Raw genomic sequence first — 17961 nt, forward strand, 5'->3', positions numbered from 1 at the left:
ACAGGGAGGCCTGGTCAGAAACCAAGCCGTGGGACCTTCAAAACCTCCACAAGAAAGCAATTAACAAATACCTGAACACAGAATGAATCAGATACTTATCCACTGCCAAGAATAGATGGTCAATAATCTTGCAAATTACAGTGTGTTTTCTACATTCAACTCAAGAAGTGCTTATCATGAAGTTTCGATCAAGGAATCCGACAAAAGCTTTTAAAGCTGACGGGAGGCTATATCACTTCTGTAGAATACTATATGGTGTCGACCAGACCACACACTAGAAATTGAAGGGACGACGACGTTTCGGTCCGTCCTGGACCATTCTCAAGTCGATTGTGTCACACAATCGACTTGAGAATGGTCCAGGACGGACCGAAACGTCGTCATCCCTTCAATTTCTAGTGTGTGGTCTGGTCAACATACTTCAGCCACGTTATTGTGACTCATCGCCTGCACTATATGGTGTCAACAAGTGGGGGTTGCCACTTTCAAATGATTGATAGGCAAAGTTGTAGAAGAAGAAAATCTAAAGAATACTTTCCCATACTTGAATAACATTACAATTGCTGGTCATACGCAAGCTGAACATGATGAACATCGTCAAAAATTTCTAGAAGTAGCCGAGCTCAGAAGCCCAACACTCAACGAATCTAAATCTGTAAAATCGGTACTGTCGATTAATGTTCTCAGCTATAACTGTATATAGTGAGTGGTACTGTAAAGCCTGATTCAGAGAGGATGTGTCTGCTTAAAAAAATTACCACCACCTACGAATGTAGGAACTTAGAGGAAGGTACTAGCAATGTTGGAATCCATGTTATGCAAAATGGATCTTCTTTGTTTTTCCCCTTCAGATATTCAACCTGTGGTGAAAAGGAAGATTGTGTGAAGCAGTCTTAACAGCATTTAAAGTCTTAAAAAAACGATTTGGGGATGCAATTCTAAAATCCACCGATGAAGACCTGCCATTTGTGGAGGTATGTGTTGCCTCAGAAGTTGCTATTTCAGCAGTCTTGAACCAAGGTGGCCGTCCAGTTGCAGTCATGTCTAGGACCTTGCAGCGTAGTCGACCAGGCTGCGGGGACGCTAACCTAACCTAACCTAACCTTGCAGTCGTAGTCGAGGGGGGGCCTCGTAGCCTGGTGGATAGCGCACAGGACTCGTAATTCTGTGGCGCGGGTTCGATTCCCGCACGAGGCAGAAACAAATGGGCAGTTTCTTTCACCCTGAATGCCCCTGTTACCTAGCAGTAAATAGGTACCTGGGAGTTAGTCAGCTGTCACGGGCTGCTTCCTGGGGGTGGAGGCCTGGTCGAGGACCGGGCCGCGGGGACACTAAAGCCCCGAAATCATCTCAAGATAACCTCAAGATAGGCCGCGGGGACGCTAAGCCCCGGAAGCACCTCAAGGTAACCTCAAGGTAGTGAACATTATCCAGCAGTGGAGAAAGAGGCTACAGTCATTACAGAGGCCGAGCAGAAATGGAGCCATTTCCTTGTCAGGCGTCATTTTATGCTGATTACTGACCAATAACAAAATACTGTACAGGAATGGAGGTTGGATATGACATATTTCCGCTGTACCACATAATATCCCCCGGCTACAGAAAATGTGGTCTCTGATACCCTGACCAGAGCATGCTGCTGTTCAACATTCCCAACATCGACTCTCCCTGAAATTCATAATGGACTCGGCCATCCTAGAGTGACTCGACTCTTACTTTTTGTGAGATCACAAAACCTTCCTTACTCAACAGATGTAAAATGAGCATGTGCAGCTTGTAAAATTTGCATAGAATTGAAGCCCCGGTTCTACCGACCACCGGAAGGGATGTTCATCAAAGTTACTCGACCTATGGAGCGATGCGATGGGGGAGACGGTCGGCTAGCGGACAGCACGCTGGACTTGTGATCCTGTGGTCCTTGGTTCGATCCCAGGCGCCGGCGAGAAACATTGGGCAGAGATACTTTCACCCTATGCCCCTGTTACCTAGCAGTAAAATAGGTACCTGGGCGTTAGTCAGCTGTCACGGGCTGCTTCCTGGGGGTGGAGGCCTGGTCGAGGACCGGGCCGCTGGGACACTAAAGCCCTGAAATCATCTCAAGATAACCTCAAGATGTTAAGAATACAAATTCCTGATTAACCAGAATGGTTAAGCATACCGAAGAATACCTGATCAACCAGGCTATGATTCATACGTCAGACTACTCGCAGCCTCGTCCAATAGCCTGGTTGACTAGACCATCAACCGGGAGGCCTTGTTGGAGACCAGGCAGCGGGACCAGTGATCTCGGAACTTGCACAAGGTAGCCACAATGTATGTAGCCATGTCCGAGTCTAACAAATATGATAATACAACATGGTGCTGGACCTAATCCCAAGATTTAACCCTCTCCAGTCCCTGACAGAGGAAGATAGTATGATGCTACAAGATGACCTAGACAAACTGAAGGAATGGTCCAACAAATGGCTACTAAAGATCAACCCAAGTAAATGTAAGGTAATGAAACTAGGAAGAGGAAATAGATTTCACGAAATAGAAATTTCTTTCAAGAAAGAAAGATCTAGGAGTTGATATCACGCCAAACCTGTCACCTGAAGCCCACATCAAAAGAAGTATCAGCAGCATTTTCAAGGCTGGCTTACATCAGAACTGCCTTCAGAAACCTGTGCAAGGAATCTTTCAGAACCTTGTATACCACATATGTAAGACCAATTTCAGAACCTTGTATACCACATATGTAAGACCAATTTCAGAACCTTGTATACCACATATGTAAGACCAATCCTGGAGTATGCAGCCCCAGCATGAAGCCCATACCTAGTCAAGCACAAGACGAAGCTTGAAAAAGTTCAGAGGTATGCCACTAGGTTAATTCCAGAACTAAGAGGCACATGTCACGAGGAAAGGCAGAATGAACTGCACCTTATGTCGCTAGAAGACACAAGAGTTCGGGGAGACGAGATCACAACATACAAAATTCCAAGGGAATTGACAGGGTAGACAAGGATGGATTATTTAACACGGGTGGTACATGCACAAGGGGACACAGGTGGAAGCTGAGTACCTAAATTAGCCACAGACATAATAGAATGAACTTTTTCAGTTTCAGAGTAGTTAGTAAATGGATTGCTCCAGGAAGTGATGTGGTTTAGGCTCACTCCATACATAGTTTCAAATGTAGATATGATAGAGCCAAAGAAGCTCAGGAATCCATACACCAGTAGATTGATGATTGAGAGACGGGACCAAAGAGCCAAGGCTCAACCCCAACAGCACAACTAGGCGAGTACAGGAATGGGAACGATGAACTCCCCAACTACATCTAATATTCAAGGATTTAATGCTAAGGTCATCCGACATGATTATACCAAAATACTTTGTTGTTGTTTCGTTCCATGGTATGATTTGACTGTTTGGAACGTGGTTTCCATTTTTATATTTTCATTTTTATTTTCCTCAGAGTGCAGGAGCTGGAACTTTCCCTCGTTATATGCCATATATTTTCTGTGGCCCATTGAAAGATGTGATTTACATCAGTTTGGAACTATGCTGTGTCCTATATGTTGTCTACTCTCATAAAAATCCTAGTGTCATCTGCAAAGGGTGATACGGTACTATAGTTTGTGTCCTTGTCTATGCCCGATATGAGAATGAGAGTTCTGATTGATGGGATTCTGGGAGTTGTTCTACTCCCGAAGCCCAGCTCGAGGCCAGGCTCGACTTGTGAGAGCTTGGTCCAAGTGGCTGTTGCTTGGAGCCGCCTACACACCGCTTTATCATAACTTGATAAATCAGTACTGGAACAGGAACAGCACCCTGGGGGACTGAGCTCTTCTCAGTTGATGGTCCAGATTTTACTCAGTTGGCTATTACTCACTGGGTTCTGTTTGTAAATTGCAAATCCATCTTCCTATTTTCCCAATAATTCCCTTTGAACACATTTTGTGCACAATAAAAAACCATAGTCACATCTATTGAAGGCTTTTGCGAAATCTGTATATCGGTGTTTTGCTAGTCTTCCATGGCATCTAAGACCATGTCATAGTGGTCGAACAATTGTAGTTGGCAAGAGTGCACTATTCTGAAACCATGTTGTCTGAGGTTATAGAGATGCTGTGATTCCATGTACAGTTATCTTGAGATGATTTCGGGGCTTTAGTGTCCCCGCGGCCCAGTCCTAGACCAGGCCTCCACCCCCAGGAAGCAGCCCGTGACAGCTGACTAACACCCAGGTACCTATTTTACTGCTAGGTAACAGGGGCATAGGGTGAAAGAAACTCTGCCCATTGTTTCTCGCCACCGCCCGGGATCGAGCCCGGGACCACAGGATCACAAGTCCAGCGTGCTGTCCACTCAGTTGACCGGCTCACTAATGTGAAACTTAAAAAGTTCTTCAATGTATTTGATTGGAAATACTTGCTGTGAGGCAAGGATGTAGTATATGTAAATGAGATGTATGTCAAAGTTTTGTGAAATACATGATGAAGGCACACAAAATTTATACCAAAACAGAGATGCAGAACTAGAAAACAGGATTGGTTCAACAGAAATTTCAAGAGAGCCAGAGACCAAAGACACAACAATGGTATATAAGAAGGGGCCAAACCCTCAAACATTTACGGGCTCTCCATAGCCCGTGCTACATGGACACCTCGTCCTTAGTAGCTAAATCTGAAACAACAACAACCTCAAACATACAGCAATACAAAGAAACAACTACACAGCAGTGATAAGAAAGGTGGAAAGAAATAGAGAAAAGAATAGCAGACAAATGTAAAACAGAACTAGACCTATTCCATGAATTCATTAAAAGTATTAAAATATTGAAAATGGGAAACAGATTCAGGGAGAATGAAATGGAAATGTGTGAAACACTAAAACAAACAGGTTCTAAGTCTGTTGAAACCAAAATTAATTAAAAAAAAAAGTACACCCAACCAAGTGTTTTTAGAAGGAAATAGTGCAGAAGCGCAAGTTAAAAGGGGACCACTGTGAAAGTATAGTGACACGAGTTGCAGGAAAGTAGTGACTTAAGTCGGTAACCTCGTGAGGTCGTTACCGAGGTTCTACAGTGTGGAGAAAAACCAGCCTTAAAGTTACCACCACAACACTAAGCCCCACTACAAAAGTTACCACCACAACACTAAGCCCCACTACAAAAGTTACCACCACAACACTAAGCCCCACTACAAAAGTTAGCACCACAACACTAAGCCCCACTACAAAAGTTACCACCACAACACTAAGCCCCACTACAAAAGTTACCACCACAACACTAAGGCCCCACTACAAAAGTTAACACCACAACACTAAGCCCCACTACAAAGGTTAACACCACAACACTAAGCTCCACTACAAAAGTTAACACCACAACACTAAGCCCCACTACAAAGGTTAACACCACAACACTAAGCTCCACTACAAAAGTTAACACCACAACGCTAAGCCCCACTACAAAAGTTAACACCACAACACTAAGCCCCACTACAAAAGTTACCACCACAACACTAAGCCCCACTACAAAAGTTACCACCACAACACTAAGCTCCACTACAAAAGTTAACACCACAACGCTAAGCCCCACTACAAAAGTTAACACCACAACACTAAGCCCCACTACAAAAGTTACCACCACAACACTAAGCCCCACTACAAAAGTTACCACCACAACACTAAGCCCCACTACAAAAGTTACCACCACAACACTAAGCCCCACTACAAAAGTTACCACCACAACACTAAGCCCCACTACAAAAGTTAGCACCACAACCACCAAATGACTCCATTGCCCTAACACACACCACCAAGCATGAGAAATAACTACAAGTGTCATAACAGTAAAGTAAGAGAAATAGCCACAGTAAACATATGCAAAGAATGTCATAATAATGTAGATTATCAGCAGAGTTTTCAATGCCTACTGTGCTCCGAGGCCACACAGTAAATGTGCCAACGTGACCAATGATGCAAGGAAAAATGGACCGAGAAATGACTGTGTACAGGTTTTGTGACAAGGATAATACAGTAACATTTTCCCGAAAAGGATTGCAATTTTGGAAAAAAACTCGTGCAGAGATCCAGGAAGGCAGGCTCAGAAACTTCAAAAGGACAATCGACTTGAGAATGGTCCAGGACGGACCGAAACGTCGTCGTCCCTTCACATTCTAGTGTGTGGTCTGGTCAACATACTTTAGCCACGTTATTGTGACTCATCGCCTTCAAAAAGTTTCAGGCAAATTGTCCCCCGACACCAAGCTAGAGTCGTCAGGCTCAAATACCAGAGAATCTGGCTCAATGCCAGAGACGCCAGGCTCAGTGACACAGCTGTTGGGCACAATGCCAGGGTCAAGCCAAGAGAAACCAACAAAACAGGAACCCAAAACCTGTCGATACTTCAAATGGGTTACATGTAAACAGGAAGAACAAATGGAACATGTAGATGCTATCAAACTATAAACTGTAGGAATATTCTTAGCACAGGGAAATGCTCCAAAAGCTGCAAATTTTTCTACCCAGAACTTTGTAAGAGCTCTTTAAACAAGAGCGAATGTTTCAACAGAGACTGTTCAGTCTTTCATACAAGAGGAACCAGGCGAATAAAATGAAAAGAATGCCACTATGAAAACAGCCGCAACTCTACATACCAGGAAGATTTTTTAGCAAGAGGAAGGAGAAGAATGGCTAAAAATGTCCAAACTCTACTCAGTCATATGCTAGAGAATATGGGGTATGGGGTTTATTATGTCGGGGTGATATCTGATATATGATTTCATGTTGCTATCACATAGATGAAGAATTTGTTTTGGCTATGGCCCCCCATACCAGAACCCCAGATACTAACACAAAATAAAACATCCAGAACTTTCCATACATACAATAACATCATGTATACCAGTATTTGCCAACATTCAAGGTATAAAACACAAATACACAAATTTGGGGCTACCAGACCTCAAACGGGGCCCTGGTAGCCTGTTGGATAGCGCGCAGGACTCGTAATTCTGTGGCGCGGGTTCGATTCCCGCACCAGGCAGAAACGAATGGGCAAAGTTTCTTTCAACCTGAATGCCCTGTTACCTAGCAGTAAATAGGTACCTGGGAGTTAGTCAGCTGTCATGGGCTGCTTCCTGGGGTGTGTGTGTGGTGTAGAAAAAAAAGTAGTTAATAAACAGTTGATAGGCGGGCCGAAAGAGCTAAGCTCAACCCCCGCAAGCACAACTAGGTGAATACAAATAAAACAAAAAGTCAACTTTATAGCTGGCCACCTAAATGAAGCAAATGCTGTGCTCGCAGCACTGAATGATACTCTCACAAAAGATTACTATGATAGTGAAACATGGATACCAGATTACGGATGTGCGATAAGATTTGCAGATTACGGATGTGCGACAAGATTTGCAGATTACGGATGTGCGACAAGATTTGCAGATTACGGATGTGCGACAAGATTTGCAGATTACGGATGTGCGACAAGATTTGCAGATTACGGTTGTGCGACAAGATTTGCAGATTACGGTTGTGCGACAAGATTTGCCGATTACGGATGTGCGACAAGATTTGCCGATTACGGATGTGCGACAAGATTTGCAGATTACGGATGTGCGACAAGATTTGCAGATTACGGATGTGCGACAAGATTTGCAGATTACGGATGTGCGACAAGATTTGCCGATTACGGATGTGCGACAAGATTTGCCGATTACGGATGTGCGACAAGATTTGCAGATTACGGATGTGCGACAAGATTTGCCGATTACGGATGTGCGACAAGATTTGCAGATTACGGATGTGCGACAAGATTTGCAGATTACGGATGTGCGACAAGATTTGCAGATTACGGATGTGCGACAAGATTTGCAGATTACACCAGCAAATAGTACACCCAACGATAAAAGATAACACACTGCACCTTATTTTCAAAAATAATGATGAACTGATCAGAAACATAATGATCACAAATACCTGTCACTCGTATCACAAATTAATTAATTGAAGTTCAGGCAAGCACCATCACACACTATATACATTCACCATCAACACACTCAGAACTCCGTGGGTGTCAGCTGCCACACCCTCACTCCTCCAACATCCAGCCACTCCCAAATTCTAGAGGAGGAGAATTCAGCCAATGTACCTTTAATAATGAACAGATTAACGAGGAACAAATAAATCCAGACCCCACAGATACAAGCTGGGAAGAACAGCTAGAAAATTCAAACCCAAACCAGTGCCTCGAGAAAATAAGCTCAGTGGCAGTAGAAATATGCTCAAGCCGCATATCTCTAAGAAAACCAGTATGCTCAAGCCGCATATCTCTAAGAAAACCAGTATGCTCAAGCCGCATATCTCTAAGAAAACCAGTATGCTCAAGCCGCATATCTCTAAGAAAACCAGTATGCTCAAGCCGCATATCTCTTAAGAAAACCAGTATGCTCAAGCCGCATATCTCTTAAGAAAACCAGTATGCTCAAGCCGCATATCTCTAAGAAAAACAGAAAAGCGGAAGAGATGCAGAATGGAACAAGAACGTTCCCTCTATAGATGAAGAAAACAAATTGCAGAACAACTTTAATCAATGTCCCACCCTACCTCAAGAACAACAATGAAGGTTATGGAGAGAAATAAGAACGATTAAACTAAAGCTACAAGAATCATAAAATCCAGGAGAGGCAGATCGAAACCCGAAATACTATTCTCCAATGCAAAATCTAGAACAAATACTACATCCGAGTATTGAGCTCCTGTGAAATGGTGATGTAACTTTCACAGGTGACAACAAAGAAATAAGTGAAATACCGAGGCAACAGAATGATTCCATTTTCAGCGAGCCCTTAAAACACACTGAGGATTGATAACCAAAACAAATTCTTCATCTATGTGATAGCAACATCAAATCATAAATCAGTTTTCACCCTAACTCCACTCGATTTTGAAATAACCGTAGACAGTATGCTTATACACTCTGCACCAGGCCCCGATTCCTGGAAACTCCACATTCATCAAAAACTAAAAAATACACTATCATAGGCCCTAAACATTTTTTGGAGACGAAGCTTAAATCCTGGTGTTATCCCCAACATTTTCCCCAGTGGGTATTAGTCAAGACAGTAAAATCTGGACCATCCACTGTGAATTCTCGTATCAGACATAGACACGTTCACAAATTATACAGTATTGCCATATCATCCTTTGCAGATGATACAAGGATTTATATGAGAGTAGACAACATAGAGGACATAGCAACGCTCAAAACTGATGTAAATCGGGCCTTTCAATGAGCCACAGAAAATAATATGGAATTTAATGAAGTTCCAGATCTGATTGTGTGTCGTTTGTGAATGTTTGTGCACATTAGTATTATAAGTTAGTGACACTCAAATAAATCCGTATAAATATATTCACAAATACTCCTGCTGCACTCCTGTCACAGGCGACCTCCCTGGAACATCTCGTCCAACACTCATGAAAGGCTGATGTTATTGCAAGATTTCCTCTCTCCACCACAGCCAAAGTAAGCTACACATTTATTTATTTATTTAACCCTTGCGCTGCGCACCCATTTCAGATAACTCTGTGCTGGCATAAAAAAAATCAAACATTTTTATAATGTTAAAGTATCATTAGATATACAGTGGAACCCCTGGCTTACAAATGCCCATATTTACGAATTTTTCGGGTTACGAGACCAATTTCATCATAAAATTTGATTCGGTTTACGAGCTTTGCCTCGAGTTGCAAATTTATTGATGCACGTATGGGTATTCTTTGTAAAGAATTTCAGCGTTTTTCAGCTTTTTGGGGTTTCTAAACAAAAATATTATATATAACGCCATGAGTCCCCAAGAAAGTCAGTGGTAATGTCAACCTAAGAAAATACTTGTGAGTAGAGGCAGTAGAGGATGTCCTGTACTCATCAAGAAAATATGTAAAGTATGGGAAGAACCATAAAGTTTAGGATGGGAACTTTGTATGCAAAGTTTTGGATGGCGAAAGGAATGGATGGGATAGGTGCAATATAGGAGTGTAATGGGTTAGTAACAGGAGTAAGAAAGGGAGCCTATAAAGAGAAAGAAAAATAGAGAAAAAGGATAAGTAGGCTTATGTTAGTTCACATATGTTAGAAAGTTTAGAACATTTGAGTATGTACATAATAATTTACACTTGGAAAACATTAACCCCTTAACTGTGCAGTCTCCAAATATGACACCCTCTCAGTGCGCAGGAAATAAAATCTCTGGAATTTTTTTTCTGTGTTTAATGTGTCAAAAACCCTTCCCTGAGTAAGGGTATAGTAACAGAAGGTCGAAATTGTAAGTACTTTAGCTGCTATGGGGTTCGTAACTTCGCGCGTGACGTCATCATTCCCTGGTTGCCCGTGGCATATGCCCCCGGGGCCGGTAGGGCGCTCGGGGCAGGATGCGCAAGTTCCCGCTAATATATTTTTGTTCATTTTCTGAGCACAGTTCCAAATACATTTTATATGCATTTACGTGCCAATCCTATGTATAATGAACACATACACTATATTATGGCAGTAGAACATCCGTACTGTCCGAAGACACTGTGTTACGTACATGACATGTGTACACAAATCTGTCACATATTTCCATTGCATTATGCTAATTTATGTATATATATACAGTCTATTTACACACTATACACTATCACACACTATATACATTCACCATCAACACACTCAGAACTCCGCGAGTGTCAGCTGCCACACCCTCACTCCTCCAACATCCAGTCTCTCCCTCACTCCAACGTCTTACTCGCCAACATTGCTCCTCCCACCATACTGTTATTGTTTGTATTACACTATTTACACATGTTATGTATACCTATCTACATGTTTTATTCACCAAAACTATGCAAGTAAGCCGGTATTGTGTCCAAACTTTACAGTGGCCACCATACACAGCATGAGAAATCACACGGTAGCCAGCAGACGATGCTATGATTACGTCACCTCCCTCACCAAAATAGCTCCTCCCAACATACTCCTGTTGCTGTTACTACACTATATAAACACATTGTATATACCCATGTACATGTGTGTTCACCATAGGAAATGAGGAAAACAAAGAGTGCCTGCCACACAGTGTGGCTACCTCGATTCTCTCCCTCGCTCCCTCACCACAATTACTCCGCTGTGGTGCTGTGGCTAGCGTTGTGAACATCGTGAACAGCATTGAATCACTAATATTTGAATATTGTGCACAGTCATTATTACACTCAGGCTCTTCTGTAATACTGGTACTATCATGGCTAAATAATACAAGTTATATATATATTTTGACATTATTAGGCGATGCTATGGTCACACGCTGAACAGCAGTGCTGTGAGCTCATGCTGCGTGCGCCGGCCTTGGTTGCTCACTCACTACTGAGAGACTCTCACCTGGGAATGTGGACCACAATTTTTTTTAAAGATGGCGTCTATTTACAAGAGCCCCGAGGAAGCTGATGTGAATCCCATGTAGCCGCGGAAGTTTTGAATGGAACGTGAAAAATACAAATAACCACAGGCGCATTGCGCAGTTAAAGGGTTAAGAGGACTGGTTCCAAATCTGCACACATAAATACCACAAGACCACAGGGCATGGCAGGATGTACAAAATAACCTTGTTGTAAAGCAGAGGTGCAATAGGCTTGCTGAGAGAGAAAACTCTATAAAGAACATCGAGAGAACATCAAAGACCCAAGATTTTTTAAACACTTCCCCTTACATATACGGGACATAACTGGCCAACCTCTTGCAGTGTTCAGAAGAGAACTTGACAAGCACCTTCAAAGGATACCTGATCAACTAGTCTGATTGGTACATCAGGCTGCAAGCAGCCACATCGAACATCCTGGTTGATGAGACCAGCAACCACAAGGCCTGGTAAGAGACCGGGCCACAGGTACACTGATCCTTGGAATCATCACCAGGTAGTAAACAGGTAGACAACCATAACCCTCAGTATAAAATAAATACCATATATGAACGTTTTGCATTTAAATTATTTTGATAAAAAAATGCCGAATTTGAAAATTCGGCAAATTTGGAAGGTACGATAGGATCTGGAAACAATTATTCCGGATCTATAAACTGAAAAATCAGTTTATCATTCAGAATGAAAAAGCATTCCGAATCAATAAACGGATCTATAAACAAGAATGCCCTATAAACTGAAAAATGAGTACTGTACTCACCATTAGCAGCCGCTAGCATCATTCTTCCTGTCAAATTTTTAAATATTTATTGTTTCACATTAATAACTTTCTTCTATTTTTATCCAAATTCAAAATATAACATGGATACATCCATGCAAAATCAAGAAACACACGCTTACTAGAATGTAAACACACAAAAAAAATACAGTACAATATCACAATGGCAAAATTATGCAGTGTGTAATCCACCTTTGTTTACACTTGGTAGAGATTGCCTAGACATAAACAAAGGCAATGCAAAGCCTTTCCCTCCTATAGGCTCTTACACCAATGTCACATTTATTATAACTATGCAAAGTCTGCATTACATTTACAGCATCAGGTGTGAATAATAGGCGTTAACAGTGAATCTAGCATCGAGGTTGACTGAATGTGTTGGACAGAGTTCGATCATTGTTGTGACGATAATTATTCAACGCTAAAACCCCCGATACAGCTCATTATTTGCGTCTGATGCTTTTGGCAGAAAACGGACTGCATGCATGTTGCCACGTAAAGGTTGTCGCATGGTCCCATACAATGTGCTAGTAATAAAAGGTAATGCTGTATATGCACTGTTTATTTAATTACTTCAAGCTATGCTTTACTCAATAAGTACAGAGATTTGGTTTAATAACTAAGAGGTAAATTACTGATAATATTGCATGTCATTTTCTGGCACATTAACACCTTAACGGTTTGCCCCCCTCGCTGCTCACTTAACTGCTTACAGTAATTGGTTCGTCTCGAGGCTCGGCTCAGTGATACCTTGATGTTTAAATTCTTTTATATGTTCAAGTTAATTTTACGTTTATATCTTGGTAAAGCCAAGAGAAAATATGAACGAGCAATTATCGTCTATTTAAAATAGAATACACTGTAGTATTTTGAACACGTTCCTTCAACACATTGATATGCCTGAAGCGCGTATAAATAACTGCCTTACCTTACCTTGAGGTGCTTCCGGGGCTTAGTGTCCCCGCGGCCCGGTCGTCGACCAGGCCTCCTGGTTGCTGGACTGATCAACCAGGCTGTTCGACGCGGCTGCTCGCAGCCTGACGTATGAGTCACAGCCTGGTTGATCAGATATCCTTTGGAGGTGCTTATCCAGTTCTCTCTTGAACACTGTGAGGGGTTGGCCAGTTATGCCCCTTATGTGTGGTGGAAGCGTGTTGAACAGTCTCGGGCCTCTGATGTTGATAGAGTTCTCTCTCAGAGTACCTGTTGTACCTCTGCTTTTCAACAGAGCGTATTCTGCACATCCTGCCATGCCTTCTGGTCTCATGTGATGTTATTTCTGTGTACAGGTTTGGGACCAGCCCCTCAATTATTTTCCATGTGTAAATTATTATGTATCTCTCCCGTCTGCGCTTAAGGGAGTACAGATTTAGGCTCTTTAGTCGGTCCCAGTAATTTAGATGTTTTACTAAGTGGATTCTAGCAGTAAAGGATCTCTGCACGCTCTCCATGTCAGCAATTTCTCCAGCTTTGAAAGGGGCTGTCATTGTGCAGCAGTACTCCACTCTAGAGAGCACAAGCGTTTTGAAAAGTATCATCATCGGTATAGCATCTCTAGTGTGAAAAGTTCTTGTTATCCAACCTGTCATTTTTCTTGCAGTTGTGATGGCTACTTTATTGTGTTCTTTAAAGGTAAGGTCTTCCGACATGAGTACACCCAGATCCTTTACATTGCCTTTTCGTTCTATGTTATGATTTGCCTGAGTTTTGTACGTGGTTTCTGTTTTTATATTTTCAATTTTTCCGTAATCATGAAAATCCTAGTGTCATCTGCAAACGATGATACAGTGCTATAGGTTGTGTTCTGGTCTATGTCCGATATGAGGATGAGAAAAAATACTGGAGCAAGCACAGTACCCTGGGGGACTGAGCTCTTCACGGTTGATGGGCTGGATTTTATTTTAGAGCTCAGTCACCCAGGGTACTGTGCTCTTCATGGTTGATGGGCTGGATTTTATTTTGTTGACTATTACACATTGTGTTACAAACTGGGCCTCCAGTTACAAACTGGGCCTCCACTATTCAACCAGAAATGGTTGCCATAATCCTCGCACTCGAACACGTATGTATATGAATCCAACGTTGACACACTAATTGTAAGTGACTCCTTGTCATCCGTGGCTGCCCTCAACTCCCCAAGGCATAACTGTGACATGCTTGTGTCTGAAGCTTGACAGATAAACTTTTGCTCATAAAGGGGGAACTGATTACCATCTTGGACTGCCTTTGAGCAGCCTGAGGGCAGTAATATTCCGGGAACATCAACAAAATCTCGTAGACTTGAAGCAAATTGAAATTCACACCAGTTACTTTATCATCATCCTATTATGCAAGAAGAATTGCACATCTATGGGTCATCCAATAAGATTAGCAGACTTCTAATGTTACCACTGCTAGGCTTAGGCTCGGCTACAAGTACCTCCGGGAGTTTGCGGCATCTGCTGATGTAATTTTGACTAAATGTAAACTATCAGCAGAACTATTCGCATACTTTGAGTCATTACATATTGGAATGTGAAAAAATTAGCAGATACAGTACTATCAATAGAATCCAAGAAATGCATAGGTACTCCATTTATAATGATGTACTACCAGGAATCTTAGCGAAGCATCCAAAATTTGCTTACTGAGGGTAATGCACCTGGCTACAAAGCTGCCGCCCAGTTGGGTGGGTGTGGAGCAAGACAAGTAACTGTGTGACTCACCACAGATGAAAAAGTGCCTTGTATAGAGAAAGTTGTGAGCCTCTTGTTCAATCACTTGTGATATAAAAAGATTATTGATATGTATATGTATTTGTGTAAATGATGTGTATACATGTACATGTGTATGTAACATTAACAATTGTGTAATTAGCCTCAGAAGATTGTAACTTGCTTAGCTAAAACGATCTATGGGTTAAGTTCCTGAACTGAATACAGTATGTGCCTCTGTAACCCTAAAGAGCCTAAATCTGTATTCCCTTGAGTGCAAGTGAGATATACATAATATTTTACACGTGGAAAATAGCAGAGGGGGCTGGTCCCAAACCTGCACACAGAAATAACATCACATGAGACCAGAAGGCATGGCAGGATGTGCAGAATACCCCCTATTGAAAAGCAGAAGTACATCAGGTACTCAAGAGAGAACTATCAACATCAGAGGCCTGAGACTGTTCAACACGCTTCCACTACACATAAGGGGCATATCTGGCCGACTCCTCACAGTGTTCAAGAGAGAACTATCAACATCAGAGGCCCGAGACTGTTCAACACGCTTCCACTACACATAAGGGACATAACTGGCCGACCCCTCACAGTGTTCAAGAGAGAACTATGAACATCAGAGACCCGAGACTGTTCAACACGCTTCCACTACACATAAGGGGCATATCTGGCCGACTCCTCACAGTGTTCAAGAGAGAACTATCAACATTAGAGGCCCGAGACTGTTCAACACGCTTCCACTACACATAAGGGACATAACTGGCCGACCCCTCACAGTGTTCAAGAGAGAACTATCAACATCAGAGGCCCGAGACTGTTCAACACGCTTCCACTACACATAAGGGGCATAACTGGCCGACCCCTCACAGTGTTCAAGAGAGAACTATCAACATCAGAGGCCCGAGACTGTTCAACACGCTTCCATTAACACATAAGGGACATAACTGGCCGACCCCTCACAGTGTTCAAGAAAGATCTTGATAAACACCTCCAAAGGATACCTGATCAACCAGGCTGTGATTCATACGTCAGGCTGCGAACAGCCGCATCCAACAATCTGGTTGACCACTCCAGCAACGAGGAGGCCTAGGCTTGGTTGACGACACGGCCACGGGGACGCTAAGCTGGTTGATACCTGGTTGATGGGGTTCTGGGAGTTCTTCTACTCCCCAAGCCCGGCCCGAGGCCAGGCTCGACTTGTGAGCCCCAGAAGCCCCAGAAGCACCTCAAGGTAAGGTAACCCTTTCCACCACTGCACATGAGATGGGTATGGGGGGTGCATAATAAAGGAGCTGAATTTAAACATTGATAAGCGTGAAATAAAGTCAAACGACCATATAAAGGTTCTGAGTTACAGTTGACATTGACATTAACTTTAGTTTTAGTAACAATTACTAACACAATTGTAACTTAAACCTAAACAAGGTTCATTCTTAATGGAAACATGTAATAAGCTTATCATATAATAAGCTTAACAACATACTGGAGTAAAGAATATGAACAAAAATGCAGAACAGAACCAGTGAAGAGCAGGGTTCAACACTATAAACATCAGAGGTCCACGGTTGTTCAACATACTACCAGCGAGTTTAAGAAATATTGCTGGAACAAATGTGGACAAGAGAAAACTATCTGACCAACTGGCCTGCAGTGGATATGGACCAACTGGCCTGCGGTGGATATGGACCAACTGGCCTGCGGTGGATATGGACCAACTGGCCTGCGGTGGATATGTAGGCTGGTTCCCTGCTGGAGCAGGCCTGCGGGCCATTCCAAGCAGCAGCCTATTCGATCAAACTCTCACAAATCAAGCCTGGCCCCGTGCCAGGCTTGAGGAGTAGAAGAACTCCCAGAACCCCATCCAGGTACAATCCAGGTATAAATTAATTCCTAGAGTGAGGCTTCAGTTATCTACATCTGATTATCTTCAGATGTAGATAAGAGTTCTTAGCCTGCAGATTCTTTAAGGACATCAATGACTTTATTGTATCATAGTATTAAAAAAAAAATAGTAAATTCCAAGACAAGATGTGCTTTTAGCATTATTGCAACAAATGTTTTCCTACACTACTAGGCCTATTCTACAAATTAATCAATAGAAAATTGCAGGTAAAGGATACAATTCAGAGGTTGAAAATGGGGAACAGATTCACGGAGAATGAAATGTTTTTGTGCAAAATTAATTTTATAGAGAACCAGACACGATGTTAATCCCAGAGAACCGCATAGAGCACACAGGTGTATCTAGAGACAAAGTGGAAAAATTCTCAAGGACCTAGGTAGGAACAAAGCAGTTGGCATAGATGGAGTTTTCACTTTGTTCCAGTTTTCTGGAAACTGAAACACATTGGAGGAGTGACACTGAGGCTTCTAACATGGACGAAAAATTTTCTAGCCGACAGAAAAATGAGGGCAGTAATCCGAGGCACTGTATCGGACTGGAGAAATGTCCTGAGTGGAGTACCACAGGGTTCCGTTCTTGCACCGGTAATATTCATTGTCTACATAAACGATCTACCAGATGGAATACAGAATTATATAAACATGTTTGCTGATGATGCTAAGATAATAGGGGAGATAAACTTAGACAATTGTCATGCCCTTCAAGCTGACCTGGACAAAATAGGTGTATGGAGCACCACTTGGCAAATGGAATTTAATGTGAATAAATGCTATATTATGGAATGTGGAATAGGAGAGTACAGACCCCACAACCTATAAATTATGTGAAAAATCTCTAAAGAATTCTGATAAAGAAAGAGATCTAGGGGTGGTTCAAGATAGAAAACTGTCACCTGAGGACCAAATAAAGAACATCATGCGAGGAGCCTATGATACGCTTTCTAACTTCAGAGTTGCTTTTAAATACATGGACGGCAAAATACTAAAAAAATTGTTCATGACTCTTGTTAGACCAAAGCTGGAATATGCAGCGGTTGTATGGTGCCCATATCTTAAGAAGCACATCAGCAAACTGGAAAAGGTGCAAAGACATGCCACAAGTGGTTCCCGAAACTGAAGGACAAGAGCTACGAGG

At 42.3% G+C, this 17961-nt stretch overlaps 1 protein-coding gene across 22 annotated transcripts in view; it reads right to left on the bottom strand.

Annotated features, from left to right (window-relative positions):
- LOC123772912 (protein tramtrack, beta isoform) overlaps window positions 1–17961 on the bottom strand; it is a 171887-nt gene that overhangs the window by 105422 nt on the left and 48504 nt on the right. For 12 of the 22 annotated variants that reach the window (XR_011228181.1, XM_069323287.1, XM_069323290.1 and 9 more), the window contains one exon: window positions 12199–12225. The exons of the other annotated variants lie outside the window; for them this stretch is intronic. Coding sequence is in view for 11 of the 12 variants with exons in the window: in XM_069323287.1 (XP_069179388.1) it covers window positions 12199–12225 (27 nt within the window). In the remaining variant the exon portion in view is untranslated. The remainder of the gene's footprint in view (window positions 1–12198; window positions 12226–17961) is intronic. 22 annotated transcript variants of the gene reach the window in all.

This window comes from Procambarus clarkii, chromosome 12, assembly GCF_040958095.1.
Source record: "Procambarus clarkii isolate CNS0578487 chromosome 12, FALCON_Pclarkii_2.0, whole genome shotgun sequence".
Taxonomy (NCBI): Eukaryota; Metazoa; Arthropoda; class Malacostraca; order Decapoda; family Cambaridae; genus Procambarus; species Procambarus clarkii.